The sequence below is a fragment of the Paramisgurnus dabryanus genome, chromosome 14, assembly GCF_030506205.2.
Source record: "Paramisgurnus dabryanus chromosome 14, PD_genome_1.1, whole genome shotgun sequence".
Lineage (NCBI taxonomy): Eukaryota > Metazoa > Chordata > Actinopteri > Cypriniformes > Cobitidae > Paramisgurnus > Paramisgurnus dabryanus.
Window position 1 is genome coordinate 11,399,099 of NC_133350.1, and position 25,337 is coordinate 11,424,435.

The 25,337-nt window shown below is 37.5% G+C and overlaps 1 protein-coding gene across 2 annotated transcripts in view; it reads right to left on the reverse strand.

The window, feature by feature from the left end:
• The window catches only part of bsnb (bassoon (presynaptic cytomatrix protein) b), a 104,411-nt gene that overhangs the window by 53,579 nt on the left and 25,495 nt on the right, over positions 1-25,337 (reverse strand). For both annotated transcript variants that reach the window (XM_065240823.2, XM_065240824.2), the window contains exon 3: positions 8,521-9,252. In XM_065240823.2, the coding sequence (XP_065096895.1) occupies positions 8,521-9,252 (732 nt within the window). The remainder of the gene's footprint in view (positions 1-8,520; positions 9,253-25,337) is intronic.

Sequence of the window (25,337 nt, forward strand, 5' to 3'; positions counted from 1 at the left end):
CAGTCAGTGGTTGTAGGCGGGGCTCTGTTTGTGTGATGTCACATTAACAAGATATTCAAAACAGCATGTCTAATGAGACTGCTTAATGGTGATTAATAATAAAGGAGATTGCATAATATGTGCCCTTTAATTTTTATGATTTTGGCGGGTTTAATATGACACATATTTTTGAGGCTTCATTTGTCTTCAAAAAATGTAATTCATATGAACAGACGTCTGGAATGAATAACAGATCTTAAAATTTAAAGTTACTGTAATATGCAGGTAAACAACGTTTAAAGCAAATCTTGAGAGATGTAGTGGAAAATAATGTTAACCTTCTCCTCATAAGACATGAAATTCATTGTCCACCCCCTTCCCATCATGAGTGATATCTCAGGCAGGCGGATGAATCACAACCATTAGCCCTGACGAGAGCTTCTCGGATTAAAGTTTATCATCCCTACGGCTCCTAAAACAGCAAGAATCACAGCCCATCTCTACAATGTCTTACAGTATATCTGAAAGTCTCTTTAAGTAAAGTTCACTCATATTGCAATGCCCCTGGGCAGCTGTCTAGTCCTGCAAGTACATCTCTCTTTTTCTTAAAAAGTGAAAGACAAAAATCTCTGAAATGGTTTGTCAAGATTCCAATAATCCAATAATTGTCCAAAATTTTTAACCTTGTATAAAAAAATCCTAATTTTATGGAAAAGCATAATTATTATCCTGCATTACCTCAAATCATGATACACACACTAAAGTGTACTGATGTCCCTATCTGTAAAATCTTGAGTTGCAGTACCTATTGCACATATATCGGCATGCTGCATTTCAGATTAGTATTGCATCAATTGATGAGCTGCTAAAACTCCCTCTTTACGGCTCAGATTGGCTCATGCATTTCAGACCAGGTTCATTCAAATAATGAAGAGAGAGAGAGATCTCATGCCGTGGGCATGGACAATATCCATGGACTGATTGAAAAAGCAAATACCCGAAAAGTTTCTGCAGACCTTTAAAGGTTTAAATATCTATGAACGACTGAAAAATCATCTTTTAATCATTGATTAAGTGAATGGGGGCTGGGACTGTCAAGCTCTTAAAATTACAAAAACAAGTGGTCAGCATCTCACTTGCACTATAATGATTTTAAACAGGCATGTGGCGATTGTTTACATGCAAACTAATGGCATTCGGCATCACTACCAATCTTTTAAAGGGTCACTTTTAGCATAGCTTAGCACAATCCATTGAATCTGATTAGACCATTAGCATCGCGCTAAAAAATAACCAAAAAGTTTTGATATTTTTCCTATTTTAAACTTGACTCTTCTGTAGCTACATCGTGTACTTAGATCAACTGAAAATTAAAAGTTGGGATTTTCTAGGCCGATATGGCAACTATACTCTCATTATGGCGTAATAATCAAGGACTTGCTGTTTTAAATATGAAAAATATCCAAACTCTTTGGTTATCTTTTAGCATGATGCTAATGGTCTAATCAGATTCAATTGATTATGCTAAGCTACGCTAAAAGTGGTACCGCCAGACCCAAAGATCAGCTGAATGGTTCCAAAAAGGTAAAAATCAAATTTTTTGAAAATTAGCATATTTTCAAAAAAAGTGGAGTGTCCCTTTAAAGGAATAGATAACCAAGACTGTAATCTGGAAAATGTAAAGATGTTTGTGTAATAATTGCAGGAGAGAATCTACATGAAAGCAAACCAAGCGAGAAAGCAATCGCAACCCACTGCCAATAAGAAACAATCTCTCTTGTACACAAACACACACGGCTCCAGATGAAATGCACATCATTGACAAAACGCTATCAAGGCATTGAAAGAAACACCAACCTTACCCTGACATATTCAGCGAAAAACAATGATAGAAATCAAGCTTTTATTCATGAGATGTCTGCAAAGAAACACAATAGCCCTTCACCAGAGATCTTGTTTACAAACTGCAGAGGAAATTCATAAATGCCCACTATCAAATCATGACACACACGTCCAAACATACACGAATACGGAGTACACACATCTTAAACAGCATCTCAACCGAATTAATACAGAGCAGTTAAGTCTAGGGAGCGAAGATAAATTATGCATTATGACTATCTAGGTCTGCGTTTTAAAAATACAACCCCAGCTCTTTTCCCCATGCAGCTGTTTTGCTCTGAGGTCTGTAAAACTGCAAACTCAATCTGAGCTCACATTCACCAAAGCACAAACAAAATCAGCCAATTGCCACTTACAGATGAAAGATTATAATATTCAGCTAATGTAAGAGTCATTTAAACAAATCAATTCTTTAAAATGATTCATTTTCATGATTTGGTGAAAAAAACTATTCAACATCAGATTTATTTAAAGGCCCTGTAAAGTCTGATATAAAATGTGTTATTAACCACACAGCCAAAGTAAATAAAATAAGTTTAAAAATAAATTGTGAACTTTTAAACGCTGGGGGCATGTCCCCTGTCAACGCTAAAACCACGCCCACTCACGGAAAAGCAGCCGTCTCTTTTAACTTGCAAATAGAGGGGTTGCAAGTTTACAAACATTGCAGGGTGCGCGCGCAACCAAGGGGCAGAAAGACCGATTGGTGAGCTGATCTGCTACTGCAACAACCTTAATTATTGAAGCGTTCTTTAATGTTTGTACATAAATAAGACTTGATTTTAGTTGTATCTGTTTTTCTGTCTTTATTTTTGCAGTGTTACTGTGATACATGTATGAATTATAATTTTATAATTATAATGCTAGTAACGTAATAGTCGCATCTACTGGTATGTTAACATCAGGCACCCAGCACTGACTCTGTTGGTACTATTTTCCACGCAAAAATTCCTTGGCATTTTGACTTACAGACACCGCTACTAGCATACAACACAATGCACGTCTCTTCTTTCTGCCCCTCGGTTGCGTGCGCAACCAGTTAGTGACGTCGCCGTGCAACCCGTCTATACCGCTGCAACCTGCAAAAAATGATTTTCAAGAAAAAAAATTCTAAGAATTTTTGTCTTGTTTTCAGTAGAAATATAAAAAAATTCTTAAATTAAGATGTATTTTCTTGATGAGCAAAACGTCCCAAGAAAATAAGTCTAGTTTTTAGAACAAAAATATCAAATTTATGTGATTTTGTGCATAAAACAAGCAAAAAAATCTGCCAATCGGGTAAGCAAATTCTTCTAGAATTTTTCTTGAATTTAGAGTTTAAGAAAAATATTCAAGATTTTTTTGCTGATCCCATTGAAAGATTTTTTTGCTTGTTTTATGCACAAAATCACTTAAATTTGATATTTTTGGTTGAAAAACTAGACTTATTTTCTTGGGACGATTTGCTCATCAAGAAAATACATCTTGATTTAAGAATTTTTTGATATTTCTACTGAAAACAAGACAAAAATTCTAAGACATTTTTTTCTCGAAAATCATTTCTAAATCATGGATGCACTGCAAAAAAATGACTTTCTTACTTAGTATTTTTGTCTTGTTTTCAGTAGAAATATCAAAAAATTCTTAAATCAAGATGTATTTTCTTGATGAGCAAAATTACCTAAGAAAAAAAGTTTAGTTTATAGACCAAAAAATATACAATTTAAGTGAATTTGTGCCTAAAACAAACAAAAATATCTGTCAATGGGGTGAGAAAAAAAATCTTGAAATAAGTTTTCTTTTTTCTTAAACACTTAATTCAAGCAAAATTTCCTCACCCCATTGACAGATAATTTTGCCTGTTTTAAGCACAAATTGACTTAAATTGTATATTTTTTTGTCTAAAAACTACACTTATTTTCTTAGGTCATTTTGCTCATCAAGAAAATACATCTTTATGTAAGAATTTTTAGATATTTCTACTGAAAACAAGACAAAATACTAAGCAAGAAAGTCATTTTTTGCAGTGTGTTTGCAGTTGTGTTAGGGGCGGGGCCATGCATCAAAGTCATGACTTTAATCACACCCAAAAAATCCTGAACACAGAATTGTTTTATCTCCATAAAACGAATATTTTCAATTTTAAATCAATTTTGCATTAAACAAATCCTTTAGGAGTAGGCCAATCTCCAGTTGTGTCATGTTGTGTTTGTTATCTACAGTAGAAGACGTGCTATTTTGATATTTTCAGACCTATTTCCATTAGACATAAATAAATATGTGGCACATAAGCTGACGAAGGTTTCAAGTGGCGCCTCTAGAGATGCACCTGTTTAGCATCTAACAAGCATAAAAATACAGCACATACATAATTATTGGGTGATATTTATTCTTAATTAGACTAAACTAATTTTACAGATATTTTTCATTTCTGAATATCATTAACATTGCTCTACTTGCATTCTGGGTTTGCATTATCCAAACATGATGCATGCAAAGACGCCTTAGATTTGGGGCAAAACAAAGTTATTTATAGAGCTTCTTTCAGTGAGGTCATTAGGAGGCATTTCTAATTCTGGTTGTGCTAGTAAGATAAGTAACCATCCACTGCAGTAACTGATGTGGACTCCACTGCTAGATTCCTATTGGTTTTCGCCTTGAAAGTCGCTCATCATTTGCATAAAGTTAAACTTTATTCTCAAGTGTCGCATCGCTGGACACACCCACTTCATGTCGCCAATGGTCACTGTTGCTCATGAGGTAGCCAAGCTTGTGTGCAAATTCGTGAGATCAGGTTGTTGTGTCGCTCTAACATTGCTTGGCGTTGGCGGTGTGCATGCGGCTTTAGATTATCAGGTGGTCTCACAGCTAAAGCAAGCTTTGTGCTGAACAGATCCAGTTTACACCACCAAAGAACATCAAACCACCTTAGGCAGGGTTACAGCATAATTCAGTACAAACATATGATTAATGTTAATGAAATGCACTCTTAAAGGAGTGTAATTGCGACATATAACATAAAATATTGTCAATGCTTCGATACCTGACGTCTGTGTAAAGACTAAGTGCATTCATAAAGCAATGCAATGCTTTCCTGAAAGCTTGTTATTACTGCAATCATTCAATAAGGCCTGATTTGCATATTTTTCCTTTCTGGTAAAAACTCTCCTAAATGTTCTTCCTATCTGAAGTGAACTTCCAAGCACTGCTAACAGGACGGGTCGACTCTGCTGGCTTTTGAATTAAGTAGCTTAATAGCGATCAATAAGAGTAATTTGCATGAGGGTCGTTACTTCATCGTGAGGAAATGAAAACGTCTGTACGCTCGAGGTCTGCTGACCGGAGGGCCACCGAGCCATTTGATGGCTTTTAGCTTGTGACTCACAAATGACTTTAAAGACAACAAGACAGGTGATGCAAATGTGAAAGATTTTGCAAAAAGGTTGGCCTTCACAGACGGAAACAGAAAACTATTAACGTTGAATGTCTCGCTGTGACGTATATCTTCATACAGCATTAATGAACTATTGGATAAGGCACCCAAATGTCTGCTTTCAATTTCAGAGCTGTGCCATAAACGTTATGAATGATCTGTATAACAAAGGAAATGAAATTTTTATAATATCGATAAGCCTGAATGAAGGTTACAGGCAAGAGCGAATGTAAAAAGCGAAACTTAAATGAACTTGAGTAAGTAACATAAGAAACAGTGAGGAAAAATATGTGTATATATACTGTATGAATAGCTCACATGCAAAAGCCACTAAACGCCACCTCCGTCTAAAATAATGAATAATGATATTAACCGAATTCTCTTGGCACGTATTATACATTCATCAAAAACTTTAGCTTTACATACATTTAATCCTGGCCTCAAGTCATTTAGGAATACCGGTTTGTTGGCAGAATCCATTAAACGCCACAACGATTTTTGGTAACACACTTTACTTGAAGGGGTGTTCATAAGACTGACATGACACCTTCATAATCATGACATGACATGACATGTTTCATTTTATGCATGTTTATGACAACTGTCATTAAGTGTCATTCATTTAATTATGTCATTTTTAATGCAAAGATGACATTGTTTGAGATGTCTTTGTTATGACAACTTGACATTAACCAAGACAACATAACTGACCACTTTTTACCAGTGATGCAAATTGAATTTGTCCTTAAAATGTCATTAAGTGTTAAAGGTGACATAGAATGATTGAACGAGGTATTTATCCTTGTTCTGTAATATGACATGTAGACAAAAATGTTTTTGTTTGGGTCTGTAATGCCTTAGAAGCTTCCTAAAACCTCTCTCAGATAGCTCTATTAGGGTGGGGGATTTTAAACAAGTGGTTTTGCACCTATTTGGCTCCCCCTACTGGCTTAACTTGCAATCTCATTACTGATTGGCTGACTTTGCTGCCACTCAAAAAATGTAGCCAATTATTTTAAAGTGGAAGGGCAGTGAGATGCCTGTGATGTCATAAGCATCAGTTTTTCAGATTGGGCCGTTTTCTGGCTGACATTTCTAAAAGAGGAATTTCTATGTGACTGAGATGTTTAGCATGTCTAGCAGTTTTTGTAAGTTTGTAAATGCGGGTAGACTACCATTATTCAACAAAGACAAGATAAAAATGGTTTTTAATTCTCTGTCCCCTTTAATACTCTGTCATATAGTTTTATAACAGCATCATAAATATTTTTCTTGACCTCAACTACAGTGGTACAAATATAATTTGTCATTAAAATGTCATTAAGTGTTAATACTCTGTCAAATAGTTATATAACAACAACATCATTATTCTTCAGTTCATAATGGGTTTTTTTAAGTTTCCTCCAGGTGTTTAAGAAATAAAATCAATCATCCAATAATAATAATAATAATTAAAATTGATACAATTATATTTTATTGCAATTGGAGATCGATTCACCTAAAAATAAATAAAAAAGTACAATAATGGGTTAAGCAATGCAGCTTTTGGGAAAAAGTTACTTACATTAAATTAATTATTTTAATTAATTAAATGTTTTGCTAGTTTTTTTTTATTTTGTTAGTTGTCAGTTTTTTTTATGTATAGTGCACATACATAAAGTTAAATATAATATTTTGACGTGTCTTTTGTTAAGGTATTTAAAATTATTTGACATAGTATTAACATTTATTGACATTTGAATGACAAGTTCAGTTTGTAATACTATAGTTGAGGTCAAGAATAATATTCATGATGCTGTTATAAAACTATTTCACAGAGTATTAATACTTAATGACATTTAGATGACAGTTTAATGTAATTTTAACCCATAAAGCTAGGTACTTTTTTTTGTTTGATTATAATTCTGCTATGTCATGTTTATGACAGATTTATGACAAGTTATGATGTATCGGTTAATGTCAAGTTGTCAAACCAAAGACGTCTCAAACAATGTCCTCTTGAACAAATGCTTATTGACAGTTGTCATAAACTTACATAAAATATCCTTCATGATTATGAAGGTGTTGTCCGTCTTATGCACACCCCTTCAAGTAAAGTGTTACCCGATAAGACTTCAAAGTGCACAGGAGACGAATGAAATACAACCACGGATCATGTTTAACGTGATTACGCAATATGTAAGGTCACGCTGGCGCATGTGCAAGATGAGATGTTGTGGTTTAAAAGTATTTTTTTTTTCAAAAATGAAGATCGTTTCGCTAGAACCCTCCATAGACCCTTATGTCTTCGTTGGGATTGTTTAAGGCCTTTTGAAACTGCATTGAAACGGTGATTTTAAACTGCATTGAAACTGTGAACCGTTGAGGTCCACCATAGTTTTTTTCCTCAAAAAACTTTATTTCTTTAAACTGAAGAAACAAAGACATGGGGGTGAGTAAATGATCTGGATATTTTATGAAAGTGAAGTAATCTTTTAAATGTCAGTACATGTTTCTAATTCTCTCAATGTTTCAAATATATCTAAAATATACTTTTCCCTAAAGTGAAAGACTGACGATCCCAGGTGACTATGAACAATCATTATACAGTAAGAGCTTCATCCTGTAAAAATTCATGATCCATAGAAAAAGACAACAGCATATGAGTTATATCTAGATGCCATTAGGTCTATATCTAGATCTAAACTGTAATACAATCAACAAACAAAGTTATGATACACACAATACAGCATAGATAAATTACCCCTTTAAGCCGCACGACACCATATTGTAATGTGATATGTGCAATATCGTATTATGTGATCAATGACTCTCGACCAATGAGAACTGTATAATGACCCATATCATTTCTTAACCAGCCCCGAGCCCCACAAGATATGTTGTTCGATTAGCCAAAAAAAGAAACAGCAAAAACAGCACAGCAATAAAATCCAAGAATAGCCAGTCAGACTGAACTAATCTACAAAACAGAGATACGCAAATCCCAGACAAATTTACGCAATTCATGATCCCAATGCTCTTTGAATATTCAGCACTTGTCTTCGTATCTCCGTTTGATTGACTTATTTAGCCTGAGGTTAATTCCGACTGGTTGGCCAACAGTTTGAAAATAAAGGCACAGCATGGTGACGTGACTTGTATTGAAAGTTATTTGTTGAACACAAATTGCAGCAAAAAAGCTGTGGAGCAAAACATTTCCAATCTAGAGTAAAATTCACTTTGCTTACCTCGGTCAGATGAGGCGTTGGGTTGAAGCCGCACATGTTGCAGACTTGGGTATGGCACTGGGTGCAGAGGTTGTAGTTCGGAGACTTGGCTGGCTCCCCCACATTTAGCTCCGTCTTACACAGCGGACACAACACTTTGGGCTTGGGAGGAGACTCCTGTCGTGGCGGAGCGGGCTGGGTTGTTGGTTTAGCAGCCACTGTCGGACTGGGCCCCGGAGGTCCTGGTTGCTTCTGTGGGGGCTTGGGCGATAAGGGTTGCTGGCCTGGTGGTGTGCTTTGCACGGGATCTACGGATATTAAATTGCTGGCCTGGTTCAAGAGCGAAGCCCCAAAACCGAAAAGCTTCCCGAAGGGTTGTTCTGGCGGTGGCGGTTGACGAGACGGAGAGCTTCCGGCACTGCGGGTGTGATCATGCCGGGGGGTCTGGTGCTGGGTTCCGGGGCCGGAGCGGGAGAGGTCAGGCTGGGATGGAGCTTTGGCCATACCCGGAAGAGGGATGGCCCCTGGGGCAGGAGGTTTGCTTTGAGGGGCGGCTTGAGTGACAGTATGCTTCTTAGCATCTGCGGGTGGGTGGGGCTGCGGTTGAGATTGGGGCTGCGGGGCCGCCGTGGGCAGAGGTTTGCTCGGCTGGGATGGTGAGTGAATCTGCTGCTGGCTCTTGGAGCGTGGCGTCTCCATGTCCATCCCCAGGGCCCTTTGCATTTGACAATTCAGACACAGCCACTCCTGGACCTGAAAAAGATCAGCATCCAATTACTGACTATGTAATTAGATGACAAGATTGATCATTAATTTCACATTATAAAGAATGAGGTGAAGATGATAATGGATTCAAGCTATACAAGTTTTTGAAAGTGTGTGTTCGCAATGATCTGCCAATTCAGCTACACTACAACTAGTAGTATTATGCCAACAGCACATCTGTCTACCGAACAGGAAATGAGAAATGCACCAATAGCTTTGACAACCTAACTGACACGACTAACACAATTACATTATTTCCTATGGCAGAGCTGTGACACACGACCGCACATAAATAGGATTCACTAATAGGATCAAAAGGCGCATCTGACATCTGGTCAGAAAATTTGACTTCATGAATGGATTATAACCATACGAGGGGTTTGATGTTTAGTATATTAGCCTATCTAGTGTCCGTACATTGATGCAATATTTACAACTGACATGCTGAGACATGAAGGCTGGCATGAAGGATTTGATATTACCAAATGACAAATTGTGGCAATCAAAACTATAACATCAGACAGCTGGACTGAAATGATGTGACACGGTTATTCTGGGAAGGTTTTTGCATAGCGCTGAGAAAGGAAGACTTGAGTGCTAAACTTTAACTATTCTATATACTATAGATTTTTTTTTTAAATCCTGTTTTATGTGTTTTTTGTTTCATGTACTGCTGCTTTGAGACAATAAAAAACTATGTTAAAAGTACTATACATATACATTTGAACTGGCTTGTAGGTCAGGCATTTGGCAGATGCTTTTTCCAAAGCAACTAACAGTGCTTTCAAGGTAAACATTTTATCACTCTGTGTTTACTGACGCAAAAGGACAGATGGAGAAAGAAAGAAAAAAAGAAAGGCAGAGAGATGGATGGAAAGAGAGAGAGAGAGAGAGAGAGAGAGAGAGAGAGAGAAAGACAGACAGGATAAATAGTTTGATAGATCTAGAGAAAGAGACAGAGAAAGACAGAAAGAGAGAGAAAGGAGAGAGACTGTAGACAGACAAACCGCCTGAGAGAGAGACAGGCCAACCAAGCAAGAGACACACTGTCTGACCAAAAGACAAACAGACAGACCAACCGAGAGACAGAGAGACCATAAGTGAAAGACAGACCAACCAAGCGTGAGACAGACTGTCCGACCAAGAAACAGGCAGCCCGACCGACTGAGAGACAGCCTTCATGAGAGACAGACAGACCAAGAGACAGACTGACTCAAGGGGCATTCTGACCGAGAGACAGACTGAGACAGAGATGGACCGACCGAGTGAGGGACAGACCAAGGCAGAGACAAACTGACAGATAAACCGACTGGGCAAGAGACAGACCGTCCGAGCGAGAGACAGTTTGACCGAGAGACAGACAGACCGAGAGACAGACCAATCGAGCGAGAGACAGTTTGACCGAGAGACAGACAGACCGAGAGACAGACTGTCTGACTGAGAGACAAACAGACAGACCAACCGTGAGACAAGACTAACCGAGAGACAGACAGACTGAGAAACAGACCAATCGAGCGATAGACAGTTTGACCAAGAGACAGAGAGACCGACTGAGCAAGAGACAGACCTTCCGAGCGAGAGACAGTTTAACCGAGAGACAGACTGTCTGACTGAGAGACAAACAGGCAGACCAACCGTGAGACAGACTAACCGAGAGACAGACAGACTGAGAGACAGACCGATCCAGCGAGATACAGTTTTACCGAGAGACAGACAGACAGAGAGACAGACTGAGTGAGAGACAGACCGACCGAGCAAGAGACAGTCCGACCAAGAGACCGACAGACCAAGAGACAGACTGAGCGAGAGACAGACCGACTGAGTGAGGGACAGAACGATCGAGCAAGAAACAGTTTGACCGAGAGACAGACAGACAGAGAGACCGACTGAGCGAGAGACAGACCGACCGAGCAAGAGACAGTCCGACCAAGAGACCGACAGACCAAGAGACAGACTGAGCGAGAGACAGACTGAGCGAGAGACAGACTGAGTGAGAGACAGACCGACCGAGCAAGTGACAGTCCGACCAAGAGACCGACAGAGCAAGAGACAGACTGAGCAAGAGACAGACCGATTGAGTGAGGGACAGAACGATTGAGCAAGAAACAGTTTGACCGAGAGACAGACAGACAGAGAGACCGACTGAGTGAGAGACAGACCGACCAAATAAGAGACAGTCTGACCAAGAGACAGACAGACCAAGAGACAGTCTGACCGAGAGACAGACTAAGCGAGAGACAGACCGACCGAGTGAGAGACAGACCAAGGGAGAGACAAACTGACAGAGAAACCGACTGAGCGAGACACAGACCGTCTGAGCGAGAGACAGTTTGACCGAGAGACAGACAGACCGAGAGACAGACTGTCTGACCGAGAGACAAACAGACAGAATAACCGTGAGACAGACTAACCGAGAAACAGACAGATTGAGAGACAGACCGATCGAGCAAGAGACAGCAGACAGAGAGACAGACAGACCGAGAGACAGACTGAGCGAGAGACAGTCCGACCAAGCGAGAGACAGGCCGAGCAACAGGGAGACAGACAGGCCGAAAGACAGGCCGAGCGAAAGACAGACCGACTGAGAGTCCGACTGAGCGAAAGACAGACCGAACAAGTTAGAGACATTCAGACCGAAAGACAAACAGACCGACAGACAAGAAAGAAAGAAAGAAAGTAAGAACAAACATCTACAGTAATTATATGAGTGAGTCGGAACCAGTGAAGATCTACGCAGAAGACTGTAGTTTTACCTTTCTCATAAACAGACAAGTCTATGTATATTGACCCACGCACACACACACACACACACACACACACACACACACACACACACACACACACACACACACACACACATTCAGGTTTCCATGTTTTGTGGGGACATTCCATAGACGTAATGCATTTTATACCATACAAACTGTATATTCTATCCCCCTTACCTACCCCATTCCCTAACCCCAACCATCACAGAAAACATTCTGATACTTCACATTTTCAAAATACATCATTTTGTTTGATTTATAAGCTTGTTTCCTCATGGGGACGTCAAAATGTCCCCACAAGGTCACAAAAACACTGGTATTCCTATCTTTGTGGGGACAATTGGCCTGTCTCAAGGTAGAATGAGATGCCTGTTACATGGGTACGGCATGATAACTGATGGCATTCAACGCCACATAACATCCACCGCGCTCATGTAACAACCAATGACATAAAGACAGTGAAAGTGTGTCATTATTGAGCTTCCTCACATACCAATCAATTAACCTTTATACACAATTACCCTACAATCTTAATGCATCACTGTACCATGGTACTACTGTGATACTTTTTGTAAGATCATTTATCATTGATAGCATTTGCAAGAGTACACACATTTCAATTATTCAAAACCATTTTTTTTTTCAGTACAAACACATTTAAACAAAACTAATAACAAAAAGTGACCCTTATCAGATTTAATGACTGTTCCAGAAATTACGTCTGTGAGTAAACGTTCTCGCTTGCATGGGCTTCGTTATGGAGAAAGATAATGAGCAAATTCCTCATATAACTGTCAGGCGAGTCACAGGTTATCATTTTTCATATAATTATTACCTCCGAAACTTCTTGTGGAATTCAGTTTAAACACAGTCATTTATAACTGTTAATCATTGTAAATATTTTAAAAGGCCCTGAAAAATAATTGGTGTATTTTTGTCGCCTAGTTTGTCCTTTTAGGAATTCAACCAGTTGTTTCAATATGGCCTTGCTTGCTTCTTTAGGTATGTTTTAAAGTGATACTGAAATGTAGTAAGAGTGGTGACTTCTACAGCTATATTACACCTCACAAAAGTGTATCAATATCCATCAAGGACATAAACCCATAACCCTTTGAGCTGCTAACACAATGCTCTACTGGTTGAGCTACAGGAACTACGGAGTCAAAGACAGACAGATGGATAGATAGAAAGAAAGAAAGAGAAAGTTTTTAAAATAAGGGGGTATGCACACCAAAGCTTTTACGCCCGCGGCTGGCGCATGTTATCAATAGTTTCCAATGGAAGCTCAGCGTTTTTCAAAAATATTCAACTTTGGGTGAAAAGCTTCACTCGTCAATGTCAGTTCTCACATGTCCAATCAAAGTGGAGGAGGGGCGGGACATAACCACAGCAAACAACCAGCACACGGTTAAAGTATGAGAGCTACCAAAGCGCTTAGCTAAAGAAAGCTGGCAATCAGCTGAAAAACAGCTGGCATTCGGCATCCTCCAGGCGTTTTCAGACGCGTTTAAAAGTTTTGGTGTGCATGCCCCCTAAGGCGGCTCAAACATGCATTAGTTTGGGACTATGATAAGCCCTGTCCGGGAAACCGCCCCAAAGAAATTATATTTAAAAATATTCATATGACCCAAATATCACAGTCTGATCTCTTGGAAAATCATAAGTATTTTCCGAGGTGGCTAATTTGTATGAATTTATACGATGTGAATTATACAAAAACATACAATTATTCCGAAAAAAAAACTTAATAATAAAGTCCTAACCCAAACTAAATCCCTAAATCCAAAGACAAAGGGGTGAACGAAAATCGTACCAAAACGTACTAATGAGATCATATGAATAACATGACGCACGTGTGTTCGCTGGGTTCGAACCCATGACTTTCTGCACCATTAACCCTATACTCTACCACTGAGCTATACAGCAGCACTGTGCCTGTACCTATCATAGCGCTGTGTCCCTACTGAGTCCCACACCTACAGGGCAATAATCAAAGTGCAATTTTCCAATTGTGTGTCATGTTTCCACTCGTCTCACAAACACACAGCAGATAAACGCATCTAAACCCAATGCATGCTGGGTAATCACAAGGAGAAACTTAGGCAACATACTGTACAGCTGCAGGAGAAATCAACAGAAGAAAATATGTCTTCTGGACTCGTGACCTGTCAGAGTCCTGACCTAAATGCTCCGGCAGGACCTCAAGAGACCAATTCACAGCAGGCATTTCACTATTATTGCTGAAATATAACATTTCTTATATGTCTCTGACTGTGGTGCAGGTGTGATCCACACTTACAGGAAACATCATTAGACTACCACTGCCAAAGGAGTTAGTTATTAAATCCAAGGGTTTACAAACTTGCAACTTACAAACACTGTGAGTGTTTACACATTTTTAATAAAGGGCCCTGTCATACACTCGGCACAATGCAGCACAAAGCGCAACGCACGTGTTTATTGCTAATGTGCCATTTTTAGCTGCCGAGTTTGTAAGGATTTATCTAATAATTCTGTTGCACCAAACTTTAAAGGAAAACACCACCGTTTTTCAATATTTTACTATGTTCTTACCTCAATTTAGACAAATGAATACATACCTATCTTTTATAAATGCGCACACTTAATCTTTGTACAGAGCGTCGTGAATGTGTTAGCATTTAGCCTAGCCCCATTCATTCCTTAGGATCCAAACAGGGATGAATTTAGAAGCCAGCAAACACTTCCATGTTTTCCCTATTTAAAGACACTTACATGAGTAGTTACACGATTAAGTATGGTGGCACAAATTAAAACGTGGCGATTTTTTAAGTGGATAAAAAAATGAGGACTATATTGTATGGCGGAAGAGCACTTAGTGTGCAGCAGCGTGTATGTATGTTAAAGATAGGTATGTATTAATCCGTCTAAGCTGATGTAAGAACATTGTAAAATATTGAAAAACGATGGTGTTGTCCTTTAAACCATCATTTTGATAATGGATTTAAGTTATATTTAAGATTAACTCTTCCAGCGCCATTGACGAATTATCTCGTCAATTAACGCTTTCACCACCAGCGTTTTAAAAAAATAAAGTTGCCAGCCAGCGCCAGCGTTTTTCACGATTTTCACCAAAGTTTAATGCCATCCAGAAAATGTTTTTCTTTAAATATATAAACATACAATATACCAAATGAAAGAACAGACTCTCTGCTTTCAAACAAAAAAAGCGTTTCATCCTACCTTCAGTGGTTCTTTTGTAATCAGCTTTTGAATATGGGTAGGTTTCTGCAAAAACACCATATTTTGAGCAAAAAGCAGTGATAATTCCATTTTTGTGACGGACTTTTCATAGAGATCCCATTCAGAGCGATCTTTCAAACAGACACGGACATGCAGCCGCTTGCCATAGGGCAATACTTCCAGGTTTAAAAAGTTGCGGAAGGGCGCCACCTGGTGGATAATAGCAGTATTGCGGGAAGACGGAAAATCTCGTCATTGGCAGGGAAGCGTTTTCTCTTAATTGACGAGATATCTCGTCAATGGCGGTGACAGAGTTAAGAAAAAAACATTTGCATAGAATTTTTATGTTAATCTGCAATACCGTGTTTATCCGCTAGATGGCGGACTTACCCAATTTATTAAAAACTGATGCCAAAACGTTATTTACTCATTTTAAACTCTATGTATGTTTTGATAAGCGTTTTACTTCTGATCTCTAACAAAATTCCTTCACAAAAATATAATTATTTCAGCTTTTTGCTTAAAAATGTGTATTTTAAAAAAATACCCATATTTAAAAGTTTATAAGTAGAGAAAAAATATAAATGGGATGAAATGTTTTTTCCCTGTTTTGTTTGTTTGTTTGTTTGTTTGAAAGCAGAGAGCCTTTTCTTTCTTTTGATATATTTGTATGTTTATATCTTTTAAGAAGAGGCATTTTGTGAAACTTTTGTGAAAATCACAAAAAACTTTTCAAAAAATGGCTGGCAGGGAATGAGTTAACTTTATTCCTGTTGCACCATAACTTTAAACTCAGATTTAAATCTCGATTATGGATTAATTTAATAGAGGTTCAAATAAAATGAAATGCACATGCAACTAAATTGTTACTAACTGAACAAAAACCTCAGCAAGATTAACATGAAAATTAAAGCACATCGCCCTGAAGGTTGCATTCCCGAGATGCGGATGTTGAACAAACAACGGTAATGTTGATGATGAGGGAGCACCAGTGATCGCTACCACGTCTCTTGTTTCTCATGTCTGTGTCCTGTGTGTCTGCTGGGCGGCGATCAAATGGACAGGGCAGCGATGTCAGGAGCAGAAATGTCAAGCACAACAGGTCAAGTGCACGCTGCAGGGACCAATCTGGAGTGATAAGGACTCTGATCTGATTATGAAGTCTTTCTGAGTCACAGGGCTCAAGTCCAAGTCAAGTCTTGAGTCATTGCTGTCAAAAGTCTTCTTTAATTATGTTGAGTCGAGTCGCAAATGTAACTTGAGTCAACATAGCTGATAATTTCGTCTGCATGTATGTTATCCCGCTTATTACATAGCTATTTACCTCATAAGTAAGGTAAGGAACATTAAATATTTATTTGAAATATTTTATCAGCGAATTTTTAACGAATGCAGACCTTCCGCAAGGAAAACCAGTTTACTTTTAGTTTTAATATAAGACAAGGCCGTTGAAATGTCACAGACACGCTATATGTTATAAAAAGACATTTATATTTAATTTTGTGAAATATTAAACTGTACATGTCAATATAATTTGCAGAATCCGGGTTACTGGATAAGTTTTGAGCATGCCTATGAATAACAAACGTTCAAATGTCGCAGCCAATCAGAATCAAGCATTCCAACGAGCCATATAATAAGCCTAGAGAATCTGCTGTAATACAATGATATATACTTTAGTATTACATACTGAAATCAAGTAGCTGGATCATTGTAATAAAAGTGATATTTATCACAAGCATTGCATTAGCAGCGGGGCATGGGTTCAATTCCCAGGGAGCACATAGCCTGTAAAATATACAGACTGAATGCACTGTAAGTTGCTTTGGATAAAAGCATCGACCAAATGCATTAATGGAAATGAATCTGCCTACAGTAGGTAATAAATCACGGCTGATAAGTGACAATACTGTAGTATTGCAGTACGTAAACTAAACATACTTGTACAACGCAACAGAATGCACATCTCAGAAACCATCAGCCTGTACTTGAACAATCCAACCATCAAAATACTTCATCCTAGTGGGAATTGAGCATGGATGCGTCAGATCTGTGCATATTGAATTGAGAATTTCTCTTTTATGTGTGCGTGTATCTGTCTGTTGAGGTTGTATGTGATTTATGAAAAAGTAAATGTGAACTGGTTTACGCTTATATTACTGTGTACACAAACACACAATGGTGCTATTGATTTACACCAAAATAATGGTGCAGTACAGAAAGCTTGATTAGTCAGCTGAAGACAAGAGAAGATCCAGTGAAAAATCTTAACAAGACTGAGCTGAATACTAACATACACACATACTGAGTTGAATATTAACACAGCAGGGCATGCCACACTCTTAAAACGCCCAGTTTACATTTCAGTCACTGTACTCACGTCTTAGGACTAAATGAAGGGTAGGAAACCCGGGGCTAGTTGTCACACAAGCAAGGACTCTATCTTTGGTTTGGAGTCAACAAAAAAATTATTTTGTATGTAACGTTTGATAGCTTTGAAGATGTACAGTACTGTGCAAAAGTCTTAGACCACCATGCCAAAATTAGATTTGTTATTTTTGCTATAAGCGCTATATGCTGTGTTTAGTGCCAAGAGGTCACACTAAACACTGACGATGCCTAACGGTGGGTTCACACCAGCCGCGTTTGAGGTGTTAAATTTGCATCTCCTGTGTCTAGTTTGCCGCTTGAACATTTTGAGTTTACTCGCTTCATTCAAAGGTGAAAGCCGCGCGTGAAATTCTAGTCATCGAGACATTCACACGGAAATCTGCGTCATGGGAGGGGCTTCTGCGACTCCGTTTGCTTCCTGTAATTACGTCACTACTAGAGCAAGCTCCTGATTGGTTATCGTGGCGTGTTTTTAAATTAAAGTTCGCATTTTTTCAACTCGCGCGTTTGCCGCGGCCACGCTCAATTCGTGCCATTCGCGCAAACTAGACGCCGGAATGAGGCGGATTCGCCTCTACCACGCCGCACGTCAATGTGTCTTCACATTGACTTAACATTAAAATCACTCACGCTTGACACCTCTATCACAGCTGGTGTGAATGCAGCATTAAGAAGACATTTAGTCCTGAAAATTTGTTTTTTAATGTTTTGTACATATTTCCTGTATTTTTTTAATAAAATAGATATGGATGGACATTAAAACTTCTAAAACAACAAGTCTGGTGGTGGTGGCCTAAGACTTGTACTGTATGTGCCCAAACATTATGAAATCTTAATCTTAAGAAATATTAAAGGTGCTGTAGTATGTAAAACTGTATTTACCTAGGCATAGATGAATAATACGAGCTCTGTACATAGGGTAATGACCTATCGTGAATTCTTAAATACGATTGTTTTCTCTTTCTTATGTAAATCTTCTGCATGCAAACAGACCAATCTCAACATAACACCGACTGTGATGTCACAGTCGAGATGTACGCCCCCAACATTAAATTACACATTAAATTAAGTACAATGTTGTTGAAAAACAAAGTTATGGCTGCTGAGTTAGCGCTATATGCTAGTTAATGCTATATGCTAATGTTTAGGCTGAAATTCTACTATTGACGTTACAGTTATGTTTTGCAGGTCCATACTGAAAAAAACACAAACTTATCACTCAGAATCAAACATAAGGTCTGTTTGAACACACACTGAGCTACTCAAATGAGCTGCTCTGAGAAACAGCCAATCAGAGTAGAGGTCAACATTATTATTCATGACCCTTCCAAAGATAATAATAGACCATTTCATTTTAAGTACAAATCCTAGGGTTGTAAATGGATGTTTCTGGTAAATCCTTACACTTCATATAGCCACAAACCTTCTATGTAGATATCAGAGAACAATTTAACAGATTATTTAAATACATTCTTTGGCACCTTTAACTGGAGTGAAAAGTGACAACTAGCCCCGGTCTTCTCTACATTTAGTATGAGAGGATCCAAAACATCTGATAAGGAACGCTGTGCTTCACAACCAAAAGCAGTCAGTTTGACAGACAAAACCTGAGGACAAAGCGACACTGTTCGCAAACATGTGTAAGGCGGACTGACAGAACAGATGCAGTCAAACAGGAAGTCACGAACAAAGAGGCAGGTATACAAACAGAGACATCATCAGCCGTACAGAGAGTCGTGTCAATGGCAGTAAACCAGCAGTGAGACAGACAGAAGAGGGGAACTGTTGCTTATTTATACTCTACAGACACTCAGTTCTGCATTTTCCTCACTTCAAACCGCTGTAGCAAAGGAAAAAGCTGAAACTGGGACAAGACATATCAAACATTAATTCTCAAGCCTCCAAATACTTGAAATATCTCAATAAACATCACACAGGAGCATAGCCCAACTTGACATCTCCACAATAATGTTTGTCGTGCATCAGATCGTACTGACAGCATACAGCTGATTAAAGAGAAATAAGACACCTTTAATGAGATTTAAAGGTACAGTAACCTGCATGATGATGTCTGCCAGAGGCGTCATGCCTATTCAAACTGAGGGGGCACGTGCCCCCTTGGCTTTTGAGCCAAATGGATTTTGCATGCAACTTAAAAATCAAAAAGCGTCCATTAATCTGTTATTTGTCTTTTAATCTGTTTAATATGCACAATATTATCAATTCTGTGCTGCATCCTTGTCGGTTTTCGCAGTTTTGATCGTGTTACATTACTTTATTCTGCAGTCGCAGACGTCATTAGCGTCTGAGCGCGCTCACGGGCTCTTTGCTGTTGTTGCTGCATTTTGCTATCTGAGAAATTAAAATGTGTAAGAAACACTCAACATTTCCAAACCCCAGTACGGTAATGTGCAGTTAACCTCCTCTGTGTAGAAAATGTATGGTTTAAAATGTGATCGTCTCAACGTTATATTTCTACATTCATCGTCTTGGTACAACGCCAACGTTCCCCAGAGTTCACAGGATCGCGGAATCACACATGCTCACATATGAGGTAAAATTTGATGCAATAATGCATTCCTCTAATCATTTTATCTACAAATTTTTTTGAACATTAATATCAATCACGTGGCTATAGCTTATGTCATTTTTGTTGTTTATATACTTAATGGATTTAAAATTACACTAATTTTATAGGATAATGCAGTTGTTGTGTGAAATGCATTAATGACAATTAAACAAGCCATTTATTAAAACTTAAATAAATAAAACATGCCGTTTCAGATGAAAATATGATACCAACATGGCATTATTCCGATTAAATAGTATTTGATAAGAAAGTTAGTCAACACTTTTATTTTGGAGGTTTTTGCATGAAGGCAGGGGTGTTCAGATTGTTAGAAATGTAAGTGCCTTTAAAAAGACTGAAAGCTTAATAATATTTTGTTTGATGTCTGTGTATGAACAAATGTCTGTGAGCTGTGCACACTGTGCCCCCTTAAAAAAAAATTTGATGTCCACAGTTACAATGGGGGAAAAAAAATTAATGGGCAAATCAAAATGCTAAGCTAGTGTTGCATTTATGTCAAGTTGGAATTGCAGTCTTTTTAAGTGACGTCTTCAGGTTTTTTTCTGACTTGTAATTCAACTTTATGAAGGCTCCAACATTTCCCAGAGCCATTACTAAAACTGGGAGAGAAATTGTATGGAGTCCTGCTCCCCCCGGGGCCAATGACAATCACAGGACAGGGACATGTGGGGTAGTCCCGCTTGATGACGACACTGCTTTACCCACATCTGATGGTTGTGATGCCATTTAACCCTTGTGCATTGTTGAAATTCACTACCCTTTCATAATTTTTGGGATGAAAACAAACATTAAAATTTAAACTGCTGTTTAATAAAAATTAGGGCTGGGCATAGATTAATCTAGATTAATCTCATACAAAATAAAATAAATTTTTTGCATAATGTGTGAGTTTGTGCTGTGTGTAAATATTATGCATATTTCATCACACACACATACATACATATACATTTAAGAAATTTTTTAATATTATATAATTTTTATTTATTTATATATAATATAGAATATATAAAAATATAAATAAATAAATAAACATATATATATATATATATATATATATATATATATATATATATATATATATATATATATATATATATATATATATATATATATATATATATATATACACACATGTAAATGTTTCTTAAATACATACATGAATGTGTGTGTATTTATATATACATAATAATTACAAACAACACAAACTCATATCTTATGCAAAAAAATAATTTTATTTTGTATGAGATTAAGTAAGGAATAATTGACAATGGGCCATTGAATTGTAAGAAAATATTGCACACCCAAGGTGCAATGCGGCACGACACGAAGCGGAGTGTGCAATATTTTCAAATAATTTAAAGTAGGGATGCACCGATACCACTTTTTTGGAATACGAGTACGAGTACGAGTACTTGCATTTCAGTACTTGCCGATACCGATACCGAGTACTTAATAAAAAAACATGATTTAAATTTACAGGTAACAGCTTTAGTCATATAATTTAACAAAAAAACAAAGGACTAGTTTTCCAGTTTGTTGTAAACTCTGCCTCTTTGGACAACACATGAGGCATTAACCCCTTACACGCCGCTCAAACATAGACATTTCTCAGACCGTGGTATCGATTCCAGGTATCGGGGGACTTTTAAGGAGTACGAGTACTTTAGAAAATGTGGTATCGAGGCCGATACCCGATACCAGTATCGGTATCGGTGCATCCCTAATTTAAAGGACCAGAGTCAATTATTCCTCTTATACCACGGTTACCACAAACATTAATCTGGTGCCTATTTTTAAGACATTTGACAAGTTAGGTGTGCGGTTATCAGAAATTAATGCATACCCACTGAACATTTCTTAGCCAATCAGAATACAGCATTCAACAGACCCGTGGTATAATCTAGATTAATCTATGCCCAGCACTAATAAAAATGTATCAGATTGTTGTTGTTTTTTTTGCAAAAAATTGTTAATCAACCTCAGTCCAGTCCTGATCAAAAATTTCAGGATTTTAACTTTAATTTTACTTTAATTTTAAACTATTAAGTGGTTGAGTTTTTGAAAAGTCTCAAAGCATTTTCCAAAAATATGTGTCAATATAAGATTTGTCACCAAAAATCATTTCATTTGCTGTAACACAGAGAAAGTTGTGGCCAAATTAAGACTCAAAAGCATCCCATACTGGACAAAAAAACATCCCCAACAAAACATAAGGGTTAAAGGTTAAGTTAGTTATGTGATAAATAACGGTGCTTTTCTTTTGACTCAATAAAAAAATTGGATAGATCATTATGTTTAGCATAAAAAAATACATTTTAGATAACAATTGTATAATTTTAGTACAGATATTTTGATAATATCTACCATATCCTGGTTTTCAGTAAACATCAAAAGCATTTTACACCGAACCGTCAGCAGCCTGAACAGTCACAGGTTGTTTTTTAGCTATGCTACATACAGCATTTCTGTTTAATAGCTTCTATAATTTTACTACGCCTCAATACTCCAGAACAATTTAGGCGTCATCCAAATAATGAAGACATAAAATATGGTTCACAGTTAGCCCAGCTATCACAACAGTTGGCTAACCACCCACTTCGTGAGATCATCTTTGTGCGTTACGAGTGTTGCCATAGAAACTAATAAATGAAGTCTAAGCACGTAAACAGCTTTGAGTAATTTTTACTAGTTGTCAACGTGTAATTATGTTAATGTGAACGTAGATGGCATAGTACAGACAGGCTGTCTTACAATATTCCTTACAGTCTAGAAAGTTAACGATTTAAAATCGTCAATCTACCCAATGACAAAGTCTATAAACCATTTCTGTAACTACATAGTGTGCACACAAACGCATATTTGTTGTATTAGTGGGGCGTCCCTCTCTTTAACACATGACAGATTTTATTGTCTTGGAGAGGCATTAAGACACTGTGCCATTTAGGACAAAAGCACAGTAGTCTATTGTGTGATTAATCACGTTTGCGTGGTAAGCGATGCATTTTTGCTCTGCCTTCAGAGAGACTGGCAGCCATTTCACACATCAACTCAATATTAACTCAAGCACTTCTTATCCAGTTTTACCATGCAGCCTACAGATGAATTATGACCTATATATAGACACTACATAAACTGCACTACCAGTCAAAAGTTTTGAAATACTTTACTGAAATTAGCTGTCCCAAAAGATTCATTTCTGTTATTAGAAAACTACATTTTAATTTTTATAGATAAAAATATTAAATTAAATTAAAATATTATTTTTTGAAATAGAGGACTTGGACTGAATACTTAAAATTTATTTTAAAAAATTATATATTTATTTATTTATTATTTATATATGGTAGATATTATCAAAATATCTGTTTTTGTGTGTATATATATATATATATATATATATATATATATATATAGTTTTTTTATATACACACATACACACTCACCTAAAGGATTATTAGGAACACCTGTTCAATTTCTCATTAATGCAATTATCTAATCAATCAAACACATGGCAGTTGCTTCAATGCATTTAGGGGTGTGGTCCTGGTAAAGACAATCTCCTGAACTCCAAACTGAATGTCAGAATGGGAAAGAAAGGTGATTTAAGCAATTTCGGGCGTGGCATGGTTGTTGGTTCCAGATGTGCTGGTCTGAGTATTTCACAATCTGCTCAGTTAGTAGGATTTTTATGCACAACCATTTCTAGGGTTTACAAAGAATGGTGTGAAAAGGGAAAAACATCCAGTATGGGGCAGTCAGCCTGTGGGCGAAAATGCCTTGTTGATGCTAGAGGTCAGAGGAGAATGGGCCGACTGATTCAAGCTGATAGAAGAGCAACTTTGACTGAAATAACCACTCGTTACAATCGAGGTATGCAGCAAAGCATTTGTGAAGCCACAACACACACAACCTTGAGGCGGATGGGCTACAACAGGAGAAGACCCCACCGGGTACCACTCATCTCCACTACAAATACGAAAAAGAGGCTACAATTTGCACAAGCTCACCAAAATTGGACAGTTGAAGACTGAAACATGTTGCCTGGTCTGATGAGTCTCGATTTCTGTTGAGACATTCAGATGGTAGAGTCAGAATTTAGCGTAAACAGAATGAGAACATGGATCCATCATGCCTTGTTACCACTGTACAGACTGGTGGTGTAATGGTGTGGGGGATGTTTTCTTGGCACACTTTAGGCCCCTGAGTGCCAATTGGGCATCGTTTAAATGCCACGGCCTACATGAGCATTGTTTCTGACCATGTCGATCGCTTTATGACCACCATGTACCCATCCTCTGATGGCTACTTCCAGCAGGATAATGCACCATGTCACAAAGCTCGAATCCTTTCAAATTGTTTTTTTTTAACATGACAATGAGTTTACTGTACAAAAATGGCCCCCACAGTCACCAGATCTCAAGCCAATAAAGCATCTTCGGGATATGGTGGAACAGGTAGGTGAGTGTACCCAATATATATATATATATATATATATATATATATATATATATATATATATATATATATATATATATATATATATATATATATATATATATATATATATATCATTAGACATTCCTTTTTTTTATTCTCTTATCAATGTGAGGTCACACTGATAAAGCCCCGCCCACTAACATTCCTGCATTACCATAGTTTCCACCCTCAGCGAGTTGTGCTCTGTTCACTAGACACTATTGTCTCAGACTGTATTTTTTAACTGAAAGCACTCACTGTGTGTTTGTAAGGAAGTGAGGAGCTGTAGCTCATTTGCATTTAAAGGTACAGACATGAAAACAGCTAATTTTTGATCCCACCCAAATAGTGTCATTTTGGACCTGCTATAACAAATGATCTGTGGGGTATTTTGAGCTGAAACTTCACAGACACATTCTGCACACACCTGAGACTTATATTACTTATATTATCTTGTAAAAATGACATAATAGGTGCCCTTTAAATATTGAATCTAAGGGTGCAAAAATAATCTAAATATTGAGAAATTTGCCTTTAAAGTTGTTCAAATGAAGACCTTAGCAACACTTATTACTTATGATAAATACAATTTTGATATATTTACAGTAGAAAATGTACAAAATATCTTT